Genomic DNA, 20930 nt, shown 5'->3' on the forward strand with positions numbered 1-20930 from the left:
TGAGGCCTGCCTGAACCTCAGGCAACTGCTGCGGCTTTGTCAGGAAGGACATCCGGATGGTCATCTGGAAGATGTCCACCCTAATTAGCATAATAACCTTTTATTAGTATAGATAACAATCCCTGACTGATGGACTATTTTGCAATTTTTGCTACTGTGAATGATGCAGCCATTATTATCCTTGTGCACACATCTCTGTACATTTAAGCATCCAGCATCTTTTTTTCCTTCTGAAATAATTTTAGACTTATAAAAAAGTTGTATAAATAGTACAGAGTTACTGTATACTTTTCACCCAGCCTTCCGTTAATGTTAACATCTTACATAACCACACTATAATTACACAAACCAGGAAATTAACATTGGTATGGTATGATTACCTAAACTACAGACCTTATTTGAATTTCAACAGTTTTTCTATTACTGTTCTTTTCCTATTCCAGGTTCTTCCACCCCATTTAGCAGTTGTTTTCTTGGCCTCCTCCAATCTGTGACTGTTCCTCGTTTTTCATGACCTTGACACTCTGGAAGAGGCCTGGTCAGTGATTCTGTGGTATATCCTCAGTTTGAGTTCGTGTGTTTTCACATGCTTGCACTGAGGTTAAGAATCCGGGGAAGGATATCACAGGAGGGACGTCATGTCCTTCCTGATGCGTCATAACAGAGGCTTTATGACGTCCATCCACCCTATCTCTGGTGATGTTGACCTTGATCACTTGGTTGGGATGGTAGAAGATGGGTGTCTACACAGTAAATTTACTCTCTTTCCCTTTGTAATAAATATCGTGGGAGAGTCGCTTTGAGACTATGCAAAAATCCTGTTTCTCACCAACTTTCAGCCGCTAATTTTAGCACCCATCGATGGATCCTGTGTGCAGCAATCACTGTGGCATTTTCCTCACGGTGGTTTCCTGTTTCCCTCCTGGCTCTTACATTTATTCATTAAAATTCTTCTGCAAGAAGAATCTGTCCCTTCCTTACCATTTTTTACTTATTTAATGGATGTTTATTTTGATCTATGAGGTATCATCTAAATACTATCATTTTCTTCTTCAAACTATTCCAGTGTTAGCCATGAGGAGCTCCTCCCAGTTGGCCAGTTTGGCCTTTGGGCATGTTGCCCCCTTTTTGGAGCACTTCCTTAATTTTCTGGCACCACAAGTTCTAGCCTCCTCTTGTATTTTCCCCGCCCCAGGTCTAGAACCACACACTTTTCTCCAAGGAACCCTGGTTCATTTGATTGGTGAATGGTGGTTAGAAACCAAGGCCTGGATGGATGCTGGATTGGTCACTGCTACTGAGTGTCATTGCTTCTAGATCTTCCCTTACTTTGTTAGGAAATACCGTGTATGTACTGACCCAGAAATACATCCCCAGTTACCTTTCTGTATGTGTCTATACATTAAAAACTGTGAATTCACACTGGTAACTCCAGTTCCAATCTAACACTACAGGATTCACTTTACCTTTCCCCCTTTGCCTAAACTGTATCACCTGCATGTATTTGCTTATCTGTTTAATGCTAGTGCATAAATAATAGTTTCAGAATTGCTGGCTCATAGCCTCCTTTGCTCAGAGGAAATAATGTGAAGTTTAGAAAATCACATTTAGAAATAATGTGATTTTTTTAAGGTTAAAAAGGGTTTCTCAAAAAAATTTTTGACAAATAATTATCTACTCTTAATAATGATAATGTAAAAACACACCGGAAGTCAGAGTTTGGCCTTTTTATAAAAATACACCAATTACTGGAAATTATCCACACTGGATCTTTAATGATTACAAATAAGGAAAACATTAAGAACGTAAGAACCTGAAGAAATTACCTAAGAAAGTTTTTGAAGGTTTGGTTTCATGTATTTTTTATTCAATTTTGCACATAGGAAAAATATGCAACTGATATGGTGGACTGCCAGAAGCACTGTTAAACAGAAAAAATAAGTGAAAGCTACAGCAATCTGTTAGGGCTATAAGAAAACATACCTGTGTATATTAAAGTGGAGAAAGCAATGGTAAAGGCCGAAATCAGAACCAGTTTCCGGTATCTCTGGATATGAAAGCACAGAGCTTTAATAAACCATCGGAGATCCTGGTGGACGGTGACAGGATGGCGACTGCAACACGACGAAGAAAGCAGGGCTTCCCATGCAGGTGCTAACTAGCTGAATTAGCTACCGGATGAATTGCCATACACAGAACACAGAAAAGCAATTCCTAGAAAAAACTAGTTCTCCCCTCAAAGCTCGTAACAAGTGACACAGAAGAATGGGTTCCTTTGGCAAGCCTCTCTAATCGTCATGACCAACACCAGGCGTGGGTGTAAAGTGGGAAGAAAGAGAAAGAAAACACACTGGCAAGGGATAGGAAGAAAGGTGTAGAAAGAATGCTAAGTGTGCTCCAGAAGGTTAGAGAGAAACATGTGAATCACACAAGGAAAAGTGACATGTTTGATCTCTGGCTTTCTGCCACCTTACTTTCCCTTTTGAATTTTATTTCGCAGATCCAGCTTTGCCAACAAACACCAGCTAGCTGTGCTGGCTTCATTCTTTTAGCCCTCCTGGACACATCCTTTAGAAGGCTGCATAAGAATGGCCATGGGCAGTTACAGCCTTTGTATTTGAAAAAGGTTGGCAGGAGATATTCTAAGGCATATGCATGCCTTTCAAAATAAAAAAGGTATACACAAACTTTTTGAAAAGCTTACAAATAAGTAAAAAGAAAACAAAGAAGTATTTTTCCTTTATTTGGATTTTCTAAAAATCACACGCTGTAGTGTGTGTGTGTGTGTGTGTGTGTGTGTGTGTGTGTGTGTGTGTGTTTGGTGTGTGTGTGTTTTTGTTAATCCTTACCTAAAGATATTTTTCCATTGATCTTTTAGAGAGAGTGGAAAAGAGAGGGAAAGACAGAGAGAAACATAAATGTGAGAGAAACACATCGTTGGTTGCCTCCTGCACACCCCCCGACCAGGGCCTGGGCTGGGAGGGTGGGCTGCGGTGTTTTGATTGATGCCCAGGGCCAGGGCATCTCTGTGAAGAAGCTGAGATTGTCCCGGTGTCACCATCCACATAGAACAGGTACAAAGTTCACTAAGAATGGTCAGAGAGTTAAGAGCTGTGGGAAATACAAAAGAGGCGCTAGACGTCTTATGGAAAGCCACATTCCCTGGTTTTCATCGGTAGATTTGGAGTTTTGAAAAGTTTAGGAATATGGAAATACAACTTTTGAGACTTTAATATTATTTCTACCATTAAGTGTGTAACTCTTTGACATTCTTCATATTTTTCTCCTTTGATCTAAATAAAAACCAGCCCTTGACTTTATGCTACAGTGGCCTGAAGGGCTCTGTGTAACAGACAAGGAGAGCATCCGTGGAATAAAGGGCTATTCTAAGTGCAAAAACGTCACCTTTTCTTTCTCCACATGGGCACTTAAACTATTACTATGTATTCTGGCTCCAGAACATCCATCAGATAAGTAAACGCTACTGCTTCAAATGCGGTTTCTCAGATGTTCCCCAGTTGGAAGTCATTTATATTTAATCCGAGAGCCCTCGGTATTTTATATTGACCTCTCTTTTGTAGGCAGAACTCTAAAGATGCTGCCCCCACCTCCGGGATTCTCACCCCTAGTTAATCTAACACTCACCTAGGTGCTGCTGGGAAGGAAATCTAAAGATAAAATGAAGATAAATGCAGAAAGATTATTCTGTGAGTGGGCCCAGTATAAATGTACCCTTCAAAGCACAAGAAGAAGATAAAACTATCACTCAGGGATGCACCAAAAGAGAATAGCTGAGGATAGATGAGGAAGAAGGGAGTCAGAGAGAGATGAGAGATGAAGAGTGAGGACTTGACCCATTATTGCTGGATATGAAGACAGAGGGAGATGGCCTCCCAGCGGAGGAGCCTTAGCTAACAGCTGACAAGGAAATGGGACCTCAGTCCTACAACCACATGGAACTGAATTCTGCGAACAGCCTGAATGAGCTTGGCAGTGGATTCACCCTCAGAGCTTCCAGAAAGAAACATAAGCCTGCCTATACCGTGACTGTCATGTTTGAAACCTGGGGCAGAAAAAAATCCCAGCCAACCTCTGGCCTATAAATGGTGAGGAAATCAATCTGTGTTGTTTCTTGCCCCCAAGTTTGTGGTAATTCGTTACAACAGCAATAAAAAACTAATGCACTTTCTTTTGTACTTTATTCTATTTAATAGTTCAAATCTCAGAGGACATCAGAATCACCTGAGGAGCTTTTCAAAATGCACATGGGCCCCATCCCAGTTTTTGCTTATAGCTCTGTAAGTGACATTTCCCCCAACATTGAAAACTATGAGATGATTTGACTTCGAGTGGTGAGCAAACAATTCAACATACATATATGTATCATGTAATCTTAATGCCACTCTAATAAATTTAATAAAAAATAAAATAAAGGCCAGGTCTGGGCTCCTGGGGTATCAGGGCCAGTGATGGAAGATACATATTAGAATCACCTCCAAAAAGTTCCTACATGCCCATTTCCAGATAATAGCAATCCTCACATCCTCAGAGCAAACCACTGTTGACTTTCTCCTATGCTAGAACTTCATAAAACAAAATCCTCCTTGCAAATATTTGCATATAGTTTCTTCATTCTTGATGTTATGTGCAGGCACTCCATTCCTTTTTATTGAGTACTAGGGGCTCCTTGCAGGAAGATTCCTGCAATAGGACTTCCTGCTGTGGTCCCCACCAGCTTCCCTCTCTTCTCCCCACCACACCTCCCCCTCCCCCCACACCTCACTTGCTTGCTTCTCTGCAGCACTTGGCTTCTTTCTATGCTCTTTAATCTTCGCTCTGGCCTGGATATGCAAAATAATCGCCATCTTGGTTGGGTTAATTTGTATGCTCACCCTAATTGGCTGGTGGGCATGGCTTGTGGGTATAGCAAAGGTACGGTCAGTTTGCATATTTCTCTTTTATTAGAGAGGATTACATGGTCCGAATAGTTTATCCATTCATCTGCTGGTGAACATTTGGGCTATTTCCAGTTGGGGTATACTATAATAAAGCTGTAAGAAATACTCTTGTGACATATGCTTTCATTTTTCTTAAATTGCTGTGTTATAGGGTAAGTATATGTTTAATTTTATAAGAAAATTCAAGACCTTTCTCTGAAGTGTCTATACCATTTTAGCAGTTCCCATCTGAGTGAGAATGTCAGTCGCCTACTTTTTCTCCCCTCGCTGCAAATGATTTTATTGTGTAGCCAGAGAATGACTATACTACATTAAAAATTCCTTCAGGGCAGGATGCATGTGTTACTCATCTTTACATTCCCTAGTATATTTAGCACAATCTTTACCAAAACAGGAATTCATGAATCCTATCTAATTTCATCTTGATCCAGGCTTCTGATTTTTGCCATACATGGCAAATCTATTATGTATGCCTTCTATATCTAATCATAATTAGTACATAATTTTTAATAAATCATTTTATAATCTGTATAATCATGAATCCAACATTTGTTTTCCCTACCAAATTCTGAGCTGAGGGCATGGCCTGTGTCTGTCCTATCAAGGCCTGCACCCAGATCCAGCACTGATTCTGGCTGGCTCACAGCAGGGCCTAAGTGAATAACAATGTGCATTAGTGAAAGAAAAATCCTTTCCCCTAAAGGTTTTTTTATTTTTATTGAAATAACAAGGTACAAGTCTCCACTCTGCGAGAATTCTAGGTTTATAGCTCTCAAAACTTTGAGGAACACAGATACCTCCAAAAATCTGATTAAAGTTATAGATTCCTTCATTCTCTATCAAAAAAATTATATATACAATCACACACATTCACATTTCTATATACAACATCAAACTGTTCACATAAGCTCACAATGCCTATCCATGGGCAAAAATCATTGAACCTTGTTTTATATAAAACTACAATATTTCCCCTCACAAGTATTTATTGAATATCTGATTTGCCCTGGAATCATACTAAGTATAAGGGATACTGTGACCAACAAGACACAGTCACTGACCTTAAGAATAAGGGAAGGGAGGCAATCATGCACAGGTGACAAGTAATATCATTTAATCAAAATTCATATGTTTTCAAAATCCATAATTCTTTTCTTTCTTTCTGAATGCAAGCAATCAGGTATTTAATAAGGGATATGTCTATAAAAACAGGAGGAAAAGGGTTAATGATCAGGCAAATTATAAACTAGTTTCTGATTCTGTAAGGCTGTCAGTTGATATTTCTGGATGTAAGGCTCAAGGTTTCTTTTGCTGGAATGAAGGCAGGCAGTGACTATCTGACAGAGCCTCCCTGTCTGCTGTGTGAATGTCTCTGATGATGTCATCAGGTGCTTTGGTGAATTCTGCACGGCTGACACTGCATCACCACTGAGATGGACTAATAAGTATGAGCTGTTGTGGTGATTCTTCTGAAGTTTATGTTATGTCGTTTAGCTGCAATCTGCAATTGCAACGTTCTCAATAACTCCAAGTCAAAGGATGGGAGAAAAATGAAACATTAGTTCAGAGGGTTATAGACAAATACCTAAGGAAACTAGCATAATTCAGTTTATAGGTGAAAAATAAAATGTGAAAGACAATGATCTGAACTAGAGTTTAATATCCACGAATGTGTTTATAGACTCTATTTAAAAACAAATTATCTCCCTAAAATAGCCCTAATTTTTCTCAAAGATAATGAAATTAAGACTATTTACTGTATAAGCCTAGTTTCAACAAATTCGGTTTGATTATTTGCATAAACACAACAAGAATAGCAATTGATCATACAGAATTTCTTTTTTCTTTTTTTTTAAATATATTTTATTGATTTTTTACAGAGAGGAATAGAGTTAGAAACATCAATGAAAGAGAATCATCGATCAGCTGGCGCTTGCACACCCCCCACTGGGTATGTGCCCACAACCAAGGTACATGCCCTTGACTGGAATCGAACCTGGGACCTTTCAGTCCCCAGGCCAACGCTCTATCCACTGAGCCAAACCGGTTTCAGCCATACAGACTTTCTTAAATCTGTTTTGCTGGAACCTCATAAGAATATCCAGGCTGAAGTTTAATTAGCCACAAAATAGGTGAAGAAGTCAAGCCACATAGCTGCCATCAAGGCTCTGCATGTGACACCACAGATTTGGGTGAATCCTCAAGTTCTCAAGGTTAACTCAAAATGCCTTGAGGTTTTTCCTTTGCCATATCTCAGGAAAGCAACTTTCATTCCCTACCTGGAAAGAAGGTAACTAAGCCATGAACCATGTAAATAAGCAAGGTTCTAGGCAGATTTTCCAAGGGGCTTTTATCAGTTTCCAAAGTTAATCCTAATTCCTTAAAGCTTTCTGGTGACATCCACAGTTTATGCATGTCTCTCAAACATGATATGCCATTCAAAGTCTTGGCTAATAAAACCAGTTTCCAATTGTTATAAGTAGAAAAAATTCTCATTAAATTCATGCAAAAAATGATATTACCATGAAAATTCAGTAATATTCATTAAGAGTTTTCAAATTCTAGAGTGATAAGGTAGGGAGAAAAATATAAATGCTTCAGTATTGTTTACAGAGGTATACTTTACCAAACTGCTGAAAGAAAAGAAAAAACCCAAGTTGCCTTTTATCTAGAAAACAAATTTAAAAAAAATCAGCAATATTTTGAACAGTCATAAAAATAATAATTATCATCACTCAGTTCATTCAGTCCCATACAGTCAATTCTTTATCCAGATCACCTACCAGTATTTCCAGTTATTCTTTAGGTTTCTGTTAAATCTACATCCAGTTTAAAGGTGTGTCTGAAAATTTGTTCTCAGACAACTCTGCTTTAGAATAAGTCAGAGTCCTATCCATTAATCTTTAAGAGAAAACCCATTTGCAAATGCATCAGAATAAAACAATAACTGGAGGTAAATGATGGAACTTAAAATGGCATGGTTATATAGCTGATTATAGTACAACTGACAAAGAACTTTGCTTTTCAGTCTCAATCTGACTTTTTCTTTAAACCCTAGTTGTAGGCCTTCATTCAGCTAGGCTTCAGGTGGTTCTAAATGATGGTTGCTCTGTTGTTTAGTTGTAATTTTGATGTGGCTGTGGGAGGATGCAAGTACTGCATAGCTACCCATCACTCTTCAAAAATGTCCCTTTTGCCTAAATCTACAACATATGACTAGACTGACAACTGGGAATGCAAATAATAACTCTTCGAGGTTATATTTTGGGTGCACAGATTTACCTTTGATTTATGTTTCTGGAAGTGGAAAAAAAAGAGGAAAAGTAGAGTAATGATACATCTATGTTGCATTCTCAAAGAATAATTATTTCTAGAATTAGGCAACCTCCTAGTGAAATGACTTCTACCAGGAGTAAGCACTGAAATCCCTTTGCATTCTTCTTCATATGTCAGTGTTGAAATGAACATAGTTTTGTATTTGGGAAAGAATGTGAAGGTAGAATTCTCAACATGGAGTCTGGTGAGATGAGGAAGAACCACCACAGGAATGTGTCTACACTGACCATGAGGCACAGTTTAAGAGGAAGATTCATGTTCCTGCATCATCCTTGTGAGGTCTGGGAAGATGTGTTTCCCGGTATTTCTGAGAAAGCCACATCCCATATAATAAAAGGCTAATATGCAAGTTGTCCCCTCAACTGGGAATTCCACCAGGAGTTCAATTAGGGGGCAAGTCGGCCAATTGCCCGCAGCCCCTCCCCTGGGCCGGCCCCAACCCAGATCGGTCCCCCCACCCCGATCCAGCCGGACACCACCCATGCATGATTTTGTGCAAGGGGCCTCTAGTTATAGCATAAAACATATGCCACCACTTGTGGAAAGTTTGAGAGGTGGACAAATGTATAAAACCACCAAAAGAAATATAAAGCTCTAAAATAACAACAAAAAACATTGATAGGGAATAGAGTTCAAGACTGTTTGGGGTAGAGAGATGAATTATTCTATATTAGCAGATCTGCTGATTGAAGCTAATTTGTTTAAATGCCAAAAGCTTTATAAAATAGTTTTGTTGGCAATCTTTCCAAATCTATTTCACACTCCCTAGCTCCTTAATCAAACTAAGTAAACATAATGTAACATTTCTGATGACTCATTAAGTACTTCCATTACTCTGCCGCACACCAACACAGCCATTCTGAGAAGCTACTGACTACACAAATTTGCCTGTCCTTTGTCAAAACAACTCCAGCTGCTCGATTCAGTGACCCAGTGTTTTTTAAAGTTCCATTTTCCTTATATCTCATTATGAAATTACTTTGTGCTAACGTCCATAAAGCTGACAAAGAGCACTCCTCCAACTTCATTCTCCGAATTCATGACTAACTGGGAATGTAATTATTTCTTCAAAATAATTGATTTAAAATACTTAAAAAAATTAGTAACAACCTAAACGGTTCTTTTAATTAAATTTTCTTTAGAAAAATCAACTGGATGTGGCTATTGCCCTGTTAGTGAAGACCTGGCTCAGAGCAGTTCAGTGGCAGGTGCCTAGCCCAGGTCCAGTTTTCAGCACTTGCTTGCATATTGGTATTTGCCTGTGTCTTTATGGCCACTTGCTTAGGATACTCCAGGGGGAAAGATTGGGCCAAAATTTTAAGGAAAAAATTGTGGTTATTTTTTTTAAATAGGCCAAACTCTGAGATACCCATTTATTGTGGTTGTTCAGAGTTATTTTTATTTTTTTGTGTTTTCAACTTTTTCAGTCTTCTACTGACCTTTTACATAAGTGAAACATTACTAAAACCACAAAGCATCTCGTTTTCCTTTATAGATTTTTTGTAGTTGTGAATTTGTGTGTGTGTGTGTGTGTGTGTGTGTGTGTGTTGTTGTTGTTGTTGTTGTTGCTGTTGTTGTTTTTACTGCATAGATATATACAAATGCCTGTAAGTTAAAAGTTGTTTCTATGTAACCTTAATGGATAGGTAAACACCATGCTGAGGAAGGAACATCTGCTATGATAGCTCATTTGCCATTGGATTGTCGGCCGGTTAAAAGAAGTGCTTTGCTCCCGAAGAACTGTCCCCCACCCCACCTTCATGATATATCCTACCCAGAAGAAGGATGGTTTAAACTCACTATGTGACCCATGACATTCATGAATGTCACTAGTACATGTTCACGCTTGAGTGATAAGAGCAGCAACCTTGATGAAATATGTTACGACATTTACAAAACAGTTCAAACACGCGTTCTAACTTTTATGGATGCATCTGAATATAAAATTCTGTAGCATCAATTCATGATCCAATTAAAAATAGAACCTATCTAGGAATTCTTAGTATTCCATTACAGTACCCTTAGTGATTACTACCTCCCCATGTCAAACTTTTATTTGGTTAAAAATCTGGGGGAGATAAGAGATCAACCGAAGGACTTGTATACATGCATATAAGTACAACCAATGGACACAAAACTCTGGGGAGGGAGGGTATGTACGGGAGGGGGAGCATTGGTATATGTACAAAAATAATAATTAAAAAAAATTTTTAAAAAGAAAAAAAATCTGTACTCTTTAAGCAGCATCTGTTCTGTCAAAATGTTCTAATCGACTTATTTTTTATAGATTTTTTTTTAAACATATGAACATGATTTGTGGCTCTTCAGCTACTTCACGGTATTATCCTCATCATTACCACCATTTTCAAGGTTGGAACCATACCAAAGGGAGCGTCATTATTCTGGCCATGACGAGCACATCACTGGAAACAACAGCATGGGGCAAGTAGAAGCAGAAACACACCATGAATCTCTGATCACAACTCAGCTTGGTTTATTTCACAGAAAAAAAGCTATTTTCCAAATTTTAAGCCACAACCTTTAAAGCTTTTCTCTTACAAGGCGCTCCTGCTTATATCAGGACAAGAATCCAAGTCCTTTTCCTCCCTGGATACTGTTGCTACCAGGTTTCCATGACCTCCTCTGACAGAGCGCACCTACTCTAGGCAACAGTTGATGCTCTTTTTTTAGCTGCACTTAAATACCACCCATAAGTTCCTATTTTCAACTACATACTCCGAATATAACTCAGATCAAGTATTTTTCAGAATTCACTGAGGCTTTTCATTTATAAGAAGTTCAGACTTGTCCTGGTAAGGTAGCTCAGTCAGTCAGAGCATTGTCCTGATATGCCAAGGTTGTAGGTTCAATCCCAGGTCAGGGCACATAAGAATCAACCAATGAATGCATAAATAAGTGGAACAACAATTGATGTTTCTCTCTCTTTTTTTCTCTACCCCCCCCCCCTCTCAAATCAGTAAAATCTATAAAAATAAAAGCATAATATGCAAATAGACCAAACGGCTGAATAGCAGAACAACCATCCAGACAACCACGCTATCACACGCACGGGTTCCAGGTCAGCCAAGGAGGGGGCGATGCGATTGGTTGGGGACCCTGCCATCACCCCATGATTTCCCCGCAGAGGGAGGCCCAAGCCACCGACCGGTGGGGAGATCGATCTGGGGGGGCTCCACAATCGAAGGCCCCAGAGAGGCCCAGGCCACCAACTGGCAGGCTGTGGTGGGTGGACAGGGCCACCCTCTGCAGGGCGGTTCATCGTGGGCTCCTGGACTTCATGAGGGCACAGGCCAGGTTGAGGAACCCCCTCTGAGTGCACGAATTTTGTGCAGCGGACTCTAGTAATTGTATTAGTACTAAAAAGAATAAAAGTTCACACTGTTTTCAGACTGTGCCTCTTCTTCCTCCTATAATTCTTTAGGAGTAATCTTTTGAGAATGCTGCTACCACCAAGGTAATTTTCTTGGACTTAAATCTGAACTTTTACTATTAAACACACACTTCTTTGTCTAAACTAATATGTGAAATATAAAAGTTAAAGCTTTAAAGATATAAAAATATCTTGAGAGATGATTTGAATTTAAAAAGAAATGTGATGTTAAGAACGTTCCCAGTACTAAGATTGAAAAGATCCTTAGAGACCATGTATAGAGTTTTTGCAACTTCCTTCTTTCCCTTAGGATATTTTGCTTAAATGACATTGCATGAGTAAGTTTGAGTGCAACAGAAAAACAAAACAAGCTCTGGTCCAGGGAAGGGGTGGCCACTGGATACTGTGAACCACAAAAGCCTGAACTGAAAATTATGGGCCCACTCCAACATCTTATTTCACATGGGAACTAAGGCACCCCGAGGTGGAATTATCACCCTGAGGCACTATCACTAGTCACTAGCAGCATTAGGACAGCCTCAGAGCCCAGTCACAGACACTAGAGCAGTGCGAAGAAACAAGCCAACCGTGAGCTCACCTGCGTGCATTCTAGATGACACCATGCCAGTGGTTGAACACAATCACTGTGTTAATCTCCACAGTCACTCTTAGAGGGAGGTCTTATTGCCCATGTTATATATGAGAAAACAGAAACGTGAAGTGGCCGGCCAAGGTAAAATATTGGGGTTGTTTTCAGATCTGCCACTAACCACTTCTCACGGCCATGAAGCTGTCCATTACATTTGGCCTCACAAATCAAAAATTAACTCAGAAGGATCTATAGGGTTACCGTACTTTTTACTGCTCTTACATTCCACATAGTTTAGAATAGAGGTGGATAGAGAAAGGGACAGGGGGGCACCTGAGAAAATAATTTTGCAAATAAAACTTTAACACTAAGCCCAAAAGAATTCTATTGCTAATATATTTCCCTCAGTATGATCATCACTCACATCCAAGACACCATTCCTTTTCCCATGGACAACTGAAACCTTTTTTTTTTTTTTTACTGTTTTTTCTATTTCTAGTCCCACACCCTTCCAAGCAATTCTCCACAACATCCAGAGTAATAGGAATAATTTTTAAATAAATAGATTCATGTGATTTTCCAATTTTCAACTCTTGTGGGAAAAAAAACAACAACAAAAAAACTCCCATTGCCTTTTTCTCAATACACCATTGTCTTTAATGCAGCTACACAGTTTTCTCTCAGCTGTTGATCATGACATTCAGCACTTAGAAAGGCCTAGAGCAATAAAATTTTCATTATGCTAATCTAATTTTTTTAATACATTTTATTGATTTTTTACGGAGAGGAAGGGAGAAAGATAGAGAGCTAGAAACGTCAATGAGAGAGAATCATTGACCAGCTGCCTCTTGCACACCCCCCACCAGGGATGTGCCCGCAACCAATGTACATGCCCCTGACCGGAATGGAACCTGGGACCTTTCAGTCAGCAGACCTACGCTCTACTCCTGAGCCAAACCGGTTTCGGCATGCTAATCTAATTTTTAACTGATATATACCGTATTTTTCAGACCATAAGACGCACCGGACCATAAGACGCACCAGTTTTTAGAGAAGGGAAATGAAGAAAAAAAGATTCTGAAACAAATAGTGTCCTAAAATATTTTATGTGCATTAAAACCCAACATCACAGTCATAAACACAGGTAATCAACCCTGTAAAGTAAACAGCAGCATTTAGAACCATTTAGAACCATTATTAACAAATACAGTCAGCAAAAGACAAAATGTACTGTAAAACACAATAACGAGAGACTTCAGTAATAGATTAGAATAAAGTTGAAGATTTATGGTAAAGGTTCTGCTTGTTTTATGAGAACCCCAAGAACTCCTCATCGCTAGAGTCAGAATATTGCCTGTACCGTATGCAGAGACTTTCTGTGATTTAGCAATAACATTTACGGTACTGTGTAAAACACTTTCCAGCTTCTCACAAGGCTAAAAGCTGTCAGCAAAGTTCAGTGTTACCACTACAATGTGTAAACCCATAAATCATGCAGAGACTTTCTATGCTTTCTTTGCATAGTTTATGGATATCTACACATTGTAGTGGTGAGAGAAGAGGCTGGAGAGTGTTTTACATTATGGTAAATGTTACTGGTTTGGTATCACAGAAAGTCTCTGCATACAATATACCGGTATGAAGTTTGTTGCAGTACAAACATTTTGACAGTTACCGGTATAATAATAGTATGAAGAGAAATTCTGACGTAGCAGCGTTATCAATCAGGGCATCCAGCGGAGGGCGGAGTTTACTGGTGGGCGGAGATCTATAGTATGCCTACCCAGTAGTCAAGCACGGCAACAGAGGGCGGAGAGGAATGATTGGGGGAATAGACGCGGCATTCTTCCGGGCACGGAGTACGGGCCAGCAAGGGGTACAGGGCGCAGGGGTATTCAAACTTTTAAAAGTGGGGGCCAGATCACGGTCCCTCAGAGAGCTGGAGGGCCGGACTATATGAACTACTAATTCCTACTGTAACACCTCGACTGCGCTCACTGCCCAAAAAACCTGGCGGGCCGGATCAGACTCCTCTGTGGGCCGCATGTGGCCCGCGGGCCATAGTTTGAAGACGCCTGGTACAGGCAATGATTACGGTTTGGATTACGCAGTTACCGTACACCGCACCTGGGCTGACATGGAGATATGGCTGCAGCGAGGGCATGGAGGCTGACTACCATACATAGGAACTTCTCTACCACTCGGGGTTTACAGAGCGGGGCAGACACTCTGGGCACGGAGGAATGGACAGTGGCTGCAGCAAGCACACAGAGCCGGGCAAGCACACAGAGACCACACAGAGCCGGGCAAGTAAAAAAACTTTTTTTTAAAGTATATGTGTAGGCTATATTTGGACCATAAGACGCAGGGACTTTTTCCCCCCACTTCTGGGGGGGAAAAAGTGCGTCTTATGGTCCGAAAAATACGGTAAGTCTCTGGCTGAATGGAGAGAAAATGTCCCAATTTGCCTTTTATTTTATTTTTTAAGTTTTATTGAGACAATTGTAGACTCACAGCAAGTTTGTAAGAAATTATAAATTGCTTGCACCTTTTACCCAGTTTACTCCAACAATAACATTTGCAAAATTATAGTGCAATATCATGACCAAAATAATGATATTGATAAAACTTATTCTTGTTTGGATTTCCCATTATATTATACTAGTCCTCCCTAATAATATTGGAAGCAAAGATGAATGGAGAGAGAGCAAACACAAGAGGAGAATATTGTTTAAGGTCCTCCTTTTGGTGGGAAGAAAAGTAGGGTAATTGTCAGTGTTAAATGTCCAGTCTCCTCCCTGGCTGCAAGGGTCCAATCAGAATGGGAAATGGAACTGTTAGAGAGCGGGGCCCGCTTTGGTCTCTCCTTCTTAGAAGAATCACTACAGCTGTTGCTGTCACCATGTAAACAAGTCTTTTTTGGAGTTTGAGCTTATAAAAAATTTCTTATATCTCTAATACATTTAAAAAGACTAATGGTTATGAGCTTGCATAGTATAATGATATATTTCATACTTATGTTTCTTCCTTGTCCAACAAGACCCATTAATCTTTATTTAAAATGTGTTTTTCTTTGTTGATCTTTTGTGTCTATTTAAATGCTACCATCTTGGCTAATTTCTCCATTGTTTTCACAAATTATTTTGCCCTAAAAATAGCAAATGAAATATACTTCATTTAGAACAAAATATATAATGCTTTCAGCCAAGTACATATATTAAGCAATGAACGCAGGTAATTTATATACACTTAGAAATTTCTTTTAAAGAACCTTACCTAAATTCTGTCCTTTGGGGAAGCAAGGACAAACATATGCATTTGAGTAAGAACTTTTGTTGGGATTCTACCCAATAAACTATGTAACAATTTATTTATCATTCCATTAATAGAATGAAGCATGCAAATTTCACTAAGCTGGGCATACTGATTTACATTTTTTCAATTTATCTGCCACTCTCCCCTCCTACCCTGCACCCGAACACTCTCTTCACCGTTAACTACAGACTGAGAGTGAAAAAAAACTTTTGGTTTCCGTTGACTGCAAGCTAATTTCAAAGTTAATAAATTCCCAAGAAAAGGAGAGGCAAGCAATTTCTACCAAAAAATTAAATTTAGAAAGAATATTGCAAAGTCAAACATCTAATCATAAGCCTGAAAGGGTGGCATGTTACTGACTTGCCCAAGCAAGATTTATTTACTTGTTTTTTAATGATTTCTAGTGAGACTGCCTTTAAACTGGAATTATGCTTAAAGCTACTTGTGTACTTAGATTTAGGAGGAGGCATGTTTTAAAAACACTTTGCACATTGCATGCAGTTTGTTTTTTAGTTACATTAGAATCATTTTGAAAGACTTAGGTTTTTGTTTTGTTGTTTCTGTCCTCTCTATCATTAAGAGGATATAAATATTCTTAAATTAGAGATTATTCTAGCTATTTTTTTTATTCCCCTTGGCATCTACTGAATTCAACTGCTGCTGAGGGAAAAAAAGTAAAGACCTAACTACTGAGTAGAATAAAAATTTTAAGGAGAACATTATTTGAGCATGAAATGGTAGGTGGCAATAAGAAAACCAGAATAATAAACAATTAGGGTTTCCATGTTTCACTGCCAAAAGCCACATTCTCCTCAAAATGTAAAATTCTTGTGTAGCCTGTAATTAACCTTCAATCCTGTATGTCCCAATGCCATTTTTCATTGGCTCCTCTTATTTTATACTAGAGGCCTCGTGCACAGATTCATGAACAGGTGGGGTTCCTCAGCCTGGCCTGCAGGGATTGGGCTGAAACCAATCTCCCAAGGGGTGAGAGGGTGGTTCTCGGGTGATGCACACCGGAATTGGGCTTCCCTCTTCTCTGGTTCCAGGTGCATCACCCAAGAAATGCAGCTGCCAAGTCACCGCAGCTCAGCAGCTCCTGCACTGAGTGTCTGTCCCTGGTGGTCAGTGCACATCATAGCTACCAGTTGGACAGTCAAATGGTCAAACGGTCGCCGGTCACTTAAACACACACACACACACACACACACACACACACACACATATATAGTTTCTTCTCTCTTTCATGTAAGGTACCTATATAATGTTAAGACAGACTTTATAAAACAAATGCCTCTTGTGAAAGGATTCTTATGGCTCTTCTTTGGAACCAACTAGTCTTTAGGGGAAAAGGAAGCCTTTAGTAACAAGGATTAAAAATCTTACAACAAAGGGAGGAAATGCTCAAGGTCAAAGTCTCAGTTGGTTCATTTTCAAGAGCAAGAGAATGTGTGTTTAGGCTAAGCAGGGATGGGGGACAGAGTTCTTACCTGTTGACACTAATCACACTTGACCCTAGCAGGTGTAAAACACCTTAAGGTTCAAATACCTTCAGAAAGGGATGGAGTCCCTTTCCAGCACGCTTTGAGCTATGTGACGAATAAAATAATATTATACAAAAGTTTAATGATTAAAACAACTAGATGAGGTGAGAACTAATAAAATCTCCCATTTCACAGATGAGGAAATCAAGAGATAAAGTTTAAATGAATTTGCTCACATCCCTCAGTTAGAAAGAGATGGAAGCTGGGATTAGAACCCAATCAGAATAGCTTCCTAATCCATAATCACAATCATCCATCTTTTGGAAAATTCAGCCTCCAATCCAGAACTGGCCCACATTTTACATTCCCACCCCTCTATAGTCATGTCCTTAAGAGGCTTACTATTTATTAGAGAATCTTATAACCAAACATAGAACCTCCCCTTTGCCTTTCTTCTCTGCCTTGTCCCCAATGATGCTTGAAGGCAAACTACATCAAGTATTGGGATGGGCAGGCCTTATAGACCATGAGACAGGCCAGATGTTTTGGCATACTTTATTGAATGAGTTACTGTCTTGATGTGGTAAGATCACAGGGAGGAGACAGGAGGGAAGGGAAAAGAAAGATAGAAGAGTGAAATAAAACAAAAATGGTTTGAAGAAAACATTTTCTTGCTGAAATCTGCAGTAAAATCCAGATTCCTACTAAAATGAAAAACTCATCTTGGGTCAGTGTGTGGCTGGGCTTTGCTATGAAAGGAAATCAATATTTTACTTGACAACTTCCATGCTAACCACCACTGTCATTTTTCACTGCCATTTCACTGTCATCTTCTCACAGTACATAAAGAATAGTGTAACACACACTTTCTCCCCTGAGGTTTGTGAACATGATCTTGATTGTACAATGGCAACAAATCACCCGGCAAATTCTTGGCAGACTAAATCAACGAACATATGTTTACCCAAGGTGAACAGTAGCCACTGGACTGGATGGTAACTACATTTGCTTTCAGACAGCTCCATCCAACATGCTCTACAGCTGCGCAATAATTTACCCACAGTCGCACGCTACCATAAGGCGGTATACCACTAAAATCTAAAAGCTTCAACATGAAAAATGTTCCTGTCAATTTTCATTTCTGACATAATTGGGCAAAAGCCTTACAAATCCTCCCTCAGAAAGACTTCATTATTTGCCATGCTAATACAGCTAGACTGAAAACAGACTTGTTAACCTGTATCCACACTATAGCTTCAAAGAATGTGCAGAACATATTCATCATGTCACAATGCAACACCTTTTATTTCCCATTCAGGATTGTAGCTTCAGAAATGGCAGCATTTGCTTTGTTAAAAAACAGCTTTAAAAAATACCTTCTTAACAGATAGGTGATTGCCAGTGGCAGGGCTAGAGGAGTGGGGAGTCAAAGGTACAAACTTCCGGTTAGAAAACAAGTCATGGGATGTAATATCCAGCATGGCGAGTGCAGTTAATAATACCATATTGCATATTTAAAGGTTGCTGAGAGAGTATGTCTCAAAAGTTCGCACCACAGGAAAAAAAAATTCTGTAACTATGTATGGTGACGAATGTGTAACTACATTTATTGTGACCATTTTGCAATATATACCAATAGCGAATCGTTCAGTTGTCCACCTGAAACCCGTATAATGTTTGTAAGCCAATTATACCTCAATAAAAAATGCATTCCTTATATAGTAAGATGAAGCTACTTTCCTTCCTGGGTCTTTTTCATAATGTAATTTTTTAAAACGCCGCAACGAGTGGGGAGGGATGGGGGGTTGAGGACAAATATGTGATACCTTAATCAATAAAGTAATTAAAAAAAAAAACTGCAATGAAAGTCAGAAAAACTATCAATAACAATCTCACTGTACCATATTTTTATAACTTCTTTCAGTTCCCACAGTATGTATGTCTTGCAGAACTCTATTCTACACAGATTATATAGTTTAAAAGTCACATAAAACATAATGAAGGACATATTTTAACTGGTACATTTCCATATTACGTGTGATTCAAATGTGTCACCCTTCTTAGCAAATTCATTCAAAGAAACTGATTTCAAATTCATAAAAAAGAAATCTAACAAAGTTTTTTTAAAGGTTAGAAACAAACAGAGCTCTGTAAAAATCACGTTTTCAACATACATTATCTTATCCTGAACTTCTAAAATAGTCACATTCATGATCAATCACTGTGTTGTATTTGATCAAATGCACATTTCATTTATGCTTCTGTAGAATGATATGATTTACAAACTGTCTCCTTGAAAACAGTCTAGTGACACGAAAAATACTCTGACTGCTGCCAATGATAAAACTGAGTGTAAACAATTCAGGCATTCTACGATTGCTCAGACTTAATCTAATCTGTTTCCACAGACAACCTGAGTGCCTTTGGGACTAGGGGCTGAATACAGTCTGAACTGCTTCCAATATAGTCTGCACCTGCTTTTTGTTTCCATAGTGAATGTATCTTTGTGACCACTTTCAAATTCCGACAGTCTGCTTATAAATAAATCAAAAACTGCCCACCAACTATTTATATCACCAATTATTCCAAATCTAGTTATTATGTCTGTATTACTGATTACAATCAATAAGTACAATGTGGACTTTCAGGAGCTATTAATTGAAGGGTACTTTGCATCAAGGACAAGACCCAGTGGAAACATCAACAAAAAACTAAAAGCAAAAAAAACCCAACAACACACAAAACAAAACAAAATAACTATGTGATCCTTAGCCTATCTATTTTGGAGAGAAATATATGCATAAAAAATATAAACGTAAGTAAGCTTAAAAACCAGTAACTCAATGCTTACTTTCAGTAGATCCTTGGAGAAATCACCATCCTCATTGACCCCTTGGAGGTTTGCAATGAACTCTTGGCAAGACATCTTCTTTCCAATATTCTGGAATAGAGGCAAATAATACATCATAATGACATCTATGAAACTGAGATTCTAAAAAATGTGATTAAGTAATGCAAGATTGAGTTGTTGTTTCAAAGCATGAATACACACTTATACCTCAATATACTAGTATGTGTATATATCCATCCATATAAACAATAAAAATTTATATGCTTAAGAAAAGCAGATGGCTTTTATGCTTTTAACATTGTCATTAAAATAGCAAAATTATGCCAAACCTATGTTTTAACCTAAGGAAAACATAATACACGCTACATTTATATAAGTAATATATAATGTTGATTTTAATGAAAAGCATGAATAAAAATGACATTTCTGAGCTGAAATCTGATAGTTTTCCTTTTTATTTGTATTTCCTACATATTGTCAAGAACTGTGAAGGATCTGAGATTTTAGCTAACAAGTTAACAAGTTAGCCCATCACAATCTCATGAGTACTGGCAGAACGAGTAAGACTCCTTGGTGAGAGTCACACAAATTTATTACAATAGGAGTAGCCAGAATATCAGCATATTCTTGCTCCAGAGCAACTTGAGCAGGGCTGGCTGACACCTGCACACGTAGTGCATTGAGATAGGGGAAAGGATCCCTGAGCTTTGGGAACCCAAATCTTTGTAATGGGCAGTAAGTTTCTCCCTTTGCTCTGAAGCTATAAGCAAACCTATCCAATGGCTCTGGAGTCACTCTATCTTCCCCAGCTCTTCACTATAGAAATCATCTTGAAAAACAGACCAGAACAAAGGCAACCAAAGCTTCTGTTCACAAAATAAAAAGACCCCCATGTAGAACTGTCTCCAAACACATTTCCAAGGTGATTTAAGGATACGTTGTTGTTGTCTTTAAAAATCACATAATAAAATGTAATGAGAAAATCTAAACTACAAAAAAAACACAC

General features: G+C 38.7%; 1 protein-coding gene across 9 annotated transcripts in view; it reads right to left on the minus strand.

Annotated features, from left to right (window-relative positions):
- Positions 1–20930, minus strand: part of PSD3 (pleckstrin and Sec7 domain containing 3) — a 405289-nt gene that overhangs the window by 154419 nt on the left and 229940 nt on the right. For all 9 annotated transcript variants that reach the window (XM_045588820.1, XM_036457454.2, XM_045588822.1 and 6 more), the window contains one exon: positions 19925–20014. In XM_045588820.1, the coding sequence (XP_045444776.1) occupies positions 19925–20014 (90 nt within the window). The remainder of the gene's footprint in view (positions 1–19924; positions 20015–20930) is intronic.

This window comes from Pipistrellus kuhlii, unplaced genomic scaffold, assembly GCF_014108245.1.
Source record: "Pipistrellus kuhlii isolate mPipKuh1 unplaced genomic scaffold, mPipKuh1.p scaffold_m20_p_3, whole genome shotgun sequence".
NCBI classification, from domain to species: Eukaryota; Metazoa; Chordata; class Mammalia; order Chiroptera; family Vespertilionidae; genus Pipistrellus; species Pipistrellus kuhlii.